Below are 6,437 nucleotides of genomic sequence, written 5' to 3' on the forward strand. Positions count from 1 at the left end.
TCAAAAAAAAAAAAGAAAAAGAAAAAGAGTGTTTCCAGACAGCATGACACTGTGACCTTGTTCTTTCATGAAGTAGCCACACTTGTAATTATGCGCAGTGATCTGGGAGGCTTACCTTTTTATTTTTTTGAGTCAGAGTCTCACTCTGTTGCTGGACTCAGGCAATCCGATTTCTGCTTCAGCCTTCCAAGTAGCTGGAGCTACAGGCATGTGCCACCATGCTTGGCTAATTTTTTTATTCCAGTCTGGTCTTGAATCCGTGGGCTCAGGCAATTCTCTCACCTCTTCCTCCCAAAGTGCTGGGATTAAAGGCATGAGCCTCTGCACCTAGCTGACCTGCTTCCTTTTATGTACCACACAAAAAAGTCTTCACTAGGAGGGCGCTTGAGTGAAATTATCACAGTTCCCCAAAACTCTGTACATCTTTTATGCATGTTTAAAAATTTGCTTTAAGTAAATAACTAGGAAGGCAGCTTAGAGGAGTTTCGGTGACATGCAGCAGCCTTGGGTGATCTGACTGCTCAGACATGCCGTGAGTGATTGTGCACTGACAGGGTTTCAAGCTGGCAGAAGGCAAGTGCTTTTAGTGGTGAGAATAGCTTTAGTTTCAGTGAGTATGAGGTGCTCCTGGTTTCTTAATGTACTGAACACATTTTCCCGGATGGCCTCTATTTAACATGACACAAATCATTTATCTAGAGGTCTGAACATGTGGGTGCAAATGTAGAGGTTTGTGTGATATGACAGAATCAAATGTCACTGCCCCGTGCGCTATGAATTTACTTTTAGAGAAGTTGCCCTGTAACAGCCAACTTCAACTTCTGAAAGTGTCTCCCTGCACTGCGGGTCTGCCCTGGTGATCTGGGTGTCCTCTTCTGGAGTCACTGGAGAGAGTGGCCAGAGCGCTCTCCTCGGCTGTGCTTGGCCCCTCCATGTCCCCTATGAGTATCCCCTGTCTCTTTTCATGTTAGGATAGGTTTTTGTTGTTTTAGACTTCTGCTCTTCATACAGGCAAGGCAGGTTTTTGTGTCTGCTTGCTTTGCCCTTTTTAATTTGGTATAAATTGTAGGCTGAGCATCCCCAACCTGAAAATCTGAAATCCAGAATTCCAACACTTTCTTGGTGCTGATGTAACATCCAGAGGAAATCCTGCTCTTGTGATTTTGGATATTCAGATGAGGGATGCTCACCAGACGTAATGTAGATATTCCAAAATTTGAAAAAATCCCAAATCCGGAGTGCTTCTATCTTGAGCATTTTGGATGAGGGGCTTTCAGCATGTGCTATGTTGACCCAACAGGTGTGCTGCTGTAGCTCTGTGTGTGGCACACCTGGGTCCTGCAGTCTGCTTTGGGCGTTGAGGTTCATCTCTGTCTGTTGGTGTCAGCTGCTCCCTCCATGACCCCTAATTACTTTGCTTTCCTTGTCCGTTCTTTCTCTTCTTTCTCTTCTCCGCCACTGGTTGCCTCTGGCTGCCTCTGGCACTCCAGCTTTCCTGTGAGAAGGCTTGTCCTTTATAAACATTGTCAGCCCTCTTTTTCCCTAGGGAGACCTGGCTATTGTAACAAATTGAAAGTAATCCTCAGGTCTCTCAGCTATTCTTATGGTATACTCACAGTGGGAATTTGCAAGTTTCCCCCTCCTCATTCTACTTATCTCCCCACTTATGTTTCCAAGTCTGCTATTTAGACATGGAGTATACAGAAAGTTGTGATTTTGCTATTTTAAGATTTTTTATTTTTATTTATTTATTCATTTTTTAGTCAGAGTCTCACTCCGTTTCCCAAGCTGGAGTGTGGTGCTGTGGTCATGGCTACCACAGCCTCAACCTGCTGGGCTCAGGTGATCCTTCTGCCTCAGCCTTCCAAGTAGCTGGAGCCACAGACACTCACTGCCATGCCTGGCTACTTTTTTATTTAGAGATGAGGTCTTGCCAAGTTGCCCAGGCTGATCTCAAACCCCTGGACTCAGGCAGTTCTCTTGCCTTGCTTCCTAAAATGCTGGGATTATAGGCATGAGCCACCACGCTCGGCCTTGTTATTTTAAGAGTTTAAGGTTCACGTCAGTCTGAGGAAAGCAGTAAAAGTCTGTGCTATGAGGAAAAGTTGGTTCTGAATGGATAGATTTAGCTCCTATAGTCTTTAAGACATGGAGTCAAGATAAGAACCTAATCATGTAAATATACTGATTCAAGACCCAGTTGAAATTTGTGTGTGTGTGTGTGTGTGTGTGTGTGTTGGAGTCTCACTCTGCCACCTAGACTGGAGTGCAGTGGCTGTTCCCGGCCACCGCAGCCTTGACCTGCTGGGCTCCAGTGATCCTTCCACCTCAGCCTTCCAAGTAGCTGGAACTACAAGGCGCACGCTACCACACCCAGCTCATTTTTTGATTTATTGTAGAGATGAGGTCTCGCCAAGTTGCCCAGGCGGGTCTCGAACCCGCGGGCTCAGGCAATTCACTCACCTCAGCCTCCCAAAGGCGCGGGATTACAGGCTGAGCCACTGAGCCCGGCTTGAAATTATTTTTATGCTTATGTAAATCTATAAGTGAGATGAAGAAGTCAGATCAAAAAAAAAGAAATTCCATTTCTTTTCTTTTTTTTGAGTCAGGATCTCACTCTGCCACCCAGGCTGGAGTGCATGGTATAATCACAGCTCACTGCAGCCTTGACCTCCTGGGCCCAAGTGGTTCTCTGGCCCCAGTACCTGGAGTAGTCCTGCTAGATAACTGGAGCTACAGGGCACCACCATGCCTGGCTAAATTTTTTGAAAATTGTAGAGATGAGGTCTTGCAATGGTGCCTAGGCTGGTCTCAAACTCCTGGGCTCAAGCAATCCTCCCACCTCAGCCTCTCAAATACTGGAATTACAGGCGTGAGCCACTGAGCCTGACCCCATTTTCTGTCTCACTTGATGTTTCTCAACAATATTGTTTAATTTTATTTCTGATCTTTTAAAAGAAACAAACTGCCCTTCAACTCAAAAAGGAAAAAAAAAAGTTTTTAAAGTTGGTTTGATGTTTATGTGACCCTTTAACTCGGAAAAAAAAAATTCATTTAAAAAATGGTTTAATGTTTATGTGACCCTTTAACTCAAAAAAGGAAAAAAATTTATACAAACAAATTTGCCAAAGGATACACTGGGCCTAAATCAATAAAATATTCAAAGTAAGCCGGGCTTGTTGGCTCAGCCTGTAATCCTGCGCCTGGGTGGCTGAGGTGAGTGGATTGCCTGAGCCTGCGGGTTCGAGACCCACCTGGGCAGTGAGACCTCATCTCATCAATAAATCAAAAAATCAGCTGGGCGTGGTAGCACATGCCTGTAATTCTGGCTACTGGGAAGGCTGAGGCGGAAGGATCGCCGGAGCCCAGCAGGTCGAGGCTGTGGTGGCCAGGAGCGGCCACTGCACTCCGGTCTAGACGACAGAGTGAGACTCCAACTCAAAAAAAAAAAAAAAAATTCAAAGTAACTTATTAGCCTTTTTAAACATTTGGTGCCATTTTATGGAACTGTGATTCTCTTGAACAAAAATGTGTTTTGGAGGAGAACTTTTATGAGAGTCAAAATAGCCTTTCTTCTTACTTCTTGAAGGCTGCTGCTGAAGAAGTCTGGCTGTAGGACGCCCCGGATTGAGCTGGAGGAGATAGGCCCTGCCCTGGATCTGGTCCTGAGGCGGACACACCTGGCATCCGATGACCTTTATAAATTATCTATGAAAGTGCCAAAGGCTCTCAAGGTATGTGACTTGTAGCCTTGTGCTGTGCTTATTTGCATATTCTACTCATATTTACAAAAAGCATCTATGGCGTATTATATTAAAGGACTTGCATACAGAGATCAAATAGATATAATGAAGCCTTCCAGAGCCAAGAAAAGGAGGAAGAACCGAGTAAGCCAGCCACGGGGATGACCAGAGAGGGCTTTGGAGCCAGGCAGTGGCTGGCCGGGAGCTGGCTGGGGGCCATCACTGCCGTGATCAGCAAAAGGGAGAACTGGGCATTGAAATGCGGGGTTTAGAGTGCAGGGCAAACTGTATGTGCACAAAATGTGTGTTTACTTCTTAATTAGTTGTGAAAAACAAGTAGAAATGTTATCTCTGGAATGCCAGTAGAGATTAAAATGATAGTCACAATTCTTTGAGCTGAACACAGGAAATCCTCTTGATGTATGTGGTTAGTGTAGTCTATACTCCTGCTTCTCAAAGATAAATTACCTGGAAATTGTTAGAAATGCAGAAGATCAGGCCCCGTCCTAGACCTACTGAATTAGAATCTGTGTTTCAGCAAGACCCTCACGTGATTTGCCTGCACACTTAAGTCTGAGAAAAAATGCGTACGGGGCCCTCTGTCATTGAGGGTGTATCACTAATGGAAATTGTTACTAAGACAGTTGTAGACTGTATTTGTACTGGCTCATTCAAGTAGAAGGCTTTTAAATATACATCTCCTCTTTTTCCATAGTCAAAGAAGAAGAAAAACATCTCCCATGATACTTTTGGCACAACTTATGGAAGGATTCACATGCAGAAGCAGGATCTAAGCAAACTACAGACCAGGAAAATGAAGGGGTTGAAGAAGCGACCTGCAGAAAAGACAACAGAAGACCTGGAGGAAAAAGCAAAGAAAATTAAAAAAAATTGATGGAACTTAGCCAACAACTACGGTTTTATCATAATCTGTTTACTTAAGAGAATTATCAAACTTCAGTCCATTTAGAGTTTCTTATAAGATTTTATTGTATATTTTTAATAACATGACAATTTACTATATATTGTTATGGATAATAATATACTAATATTAAGTTTAAAGTAAGCCTCTTGAGACATTACACCCTGGTGCATCATTTTCTCCTAAAATATCCGCACCTCCCAAAACTCTTTTCTCATTGGGTGGGTGAGTGAGGAGGGATTTCACAACCATTGATATTTTCAGAAAATTTCTGGCATTAGGTAAGGGAGAAAGCTGTGGAAAGCAGAAAGGACTCCAAGGAGCTGTGTTCACACTCTGAAAATGAGCTTCCTGGAAAGTCAACTTCGTCTCCCAGCATCTAGCTATTATAACCCGGTTTTTTGTTTTGTTTTGTTTTGTTTTGTTTTTGAGTTGGAGTCTCATTCTGTCACCCAGGCTGGAGGGCAGTGGCATACCTCTTGACCACTGAAACCTCAACCTGCTGGACTCTGGCAATCCTTCTGCCTCAGCCTTTCAAGTAGACAGAATCAGACACTCAGCTAAGTTATGATTTATTGTAGAGACGAGGACTCACCAAGTTGCCCAGGCTACGACCTGGTTTTTATTTTTTGCTTTCTATTTTGCCTAAAATCCTACCTGGTAAGGTTTATTTGCAATATTAAGCTTTGTATCGTTTTTTTTGTTTGTTTTTTTTTTGAGTCAGAGTCTCACTCTGTCACCCAGGCTGGAGTGCAGTGACATGCTCACGGCTACCGCAACCTTGACCTGCTTGGGCTCAGGCAATCCTTCAACCTCAGCCTTCCAAGTAACTGAAATCACAGGCACATGCCCCCATGCCTGGCTAGTTTTTGATTTATTGTAGAGATGAGGTCTTGCCAAGTTGCCCAAACTGGTCCTTTCACCTTGGCCTCCCAAAGTGCTGGGATTATAGATGTGAGCCACTGCGCCCAGCCGTATCTTTTTTTTTTTTTAAACATCTATGTAGAACACTTTATTGATTTCAGGTTGGCTGGGAATAATTACCTACATTTTGTGCTTTAGGATATTTTACCTTATTGGAAAAAAAGATAAATGATATATTAGAGACTCCTGACTTTGATGTGTTTATTGCTGTGGGCTGAGGCTTCGCATCTTAAAATATAGATCTGTGAGAGGGATGTCCACAACCTGACCACTGACAAGGTTACCTTACTATTCATTGTTCTAAGATTCTGCTACTGAGTCCCACACCCCCTTCTCTGAAAGGACATGGTTTTTTGGTTTGGTTTGGTTTTTAAGAGATGATGTCTTGCTGTGTCTCCCAGGCTGGAGTGCAGTGGCATGACCTAAGCGCATAGCAGCCTTGGTCTCCTGAGCTCAAGCATTCCTCCCGCCTCAGCCTCCTGAGTAGCGGGGACCACAGGTGTGAATACCATGCCCAGCTAATTTTTTAAAAGAAATGTAGAGACAAGGTCTCCCTATGCTGCCTGGGCTCAAGTGATCCTCTCGCCTCAGTCTCTCAACCAGTTGAAATTATAGGCATGAGCCACCACAGCTGGCAGACAGGAAGTTTTGATGGGAGTAGACATGAGAAAGGAAAGCACAGTGAGTTTTAAGGCACAGGGCACTTGAGGGCACTGGGTCGCGCTAGGTGACTAAGGGTGGCATGAAGGCCCTGGGCGTTTGTAGATGGAGCAGAAGCAAGCCAACACTTAACTGCTTGATTTGAGGTTTTCTTCATGACAACCCAGTGGCTTAGGAGAGCAGGAAGA

General features: G+C 44.1%; 1 protein-coding gene across 2 annotated transcripts in view; it reads left to right on the forward strand.

Moving 5' to 3' along the window:
- RPF2 (ribosome production factor 2 homolog) overlaps nucleotides 1-4,708 on the forward strand; it is a 31,941-nt gene extending 27,233 nt beyond the window's left edge. For both annotated transcript variants that reach the window (XM_008058985.1, XM_021712856.1), the window contains exons 9-10: nucleotides 3,590-3,734; nucleotides 4,459-4,708. In XM_008058985.1, coding sequence (XP_008057176.1) covers nucleotides 3,590-3,734; nucleotides 4,459-4,638 — 325 coding nt within the window. In that variant the 3' untranslated portion in view covers nucleotides 4,639-4,708. The remainder of the gene's footprint in view (nucleotides 1-3,589; nucleotides 3,735-4,458) is intronic.
- The last annotated feature ends 1,729 nt before the right edge of the window (nucleotides 4,709-6,437 follow it).

This window comes from Carlito syrichta, unplaced genomic scaffold (assembly GCF_000164805.1).
Source record: "Carlito syrichta isolate Samal-C Ts95f unplaced genomic scaffold, Tarsius_syrichta-2.0.1 Scaffold303669, whole genome shotgun sequence".
Taxonomy (NCBI): Eukaryota; Metazoa; Chordata; class Mammalia; order Primates; family Tarsiidae; genus Carlito; species Carlito syrichta.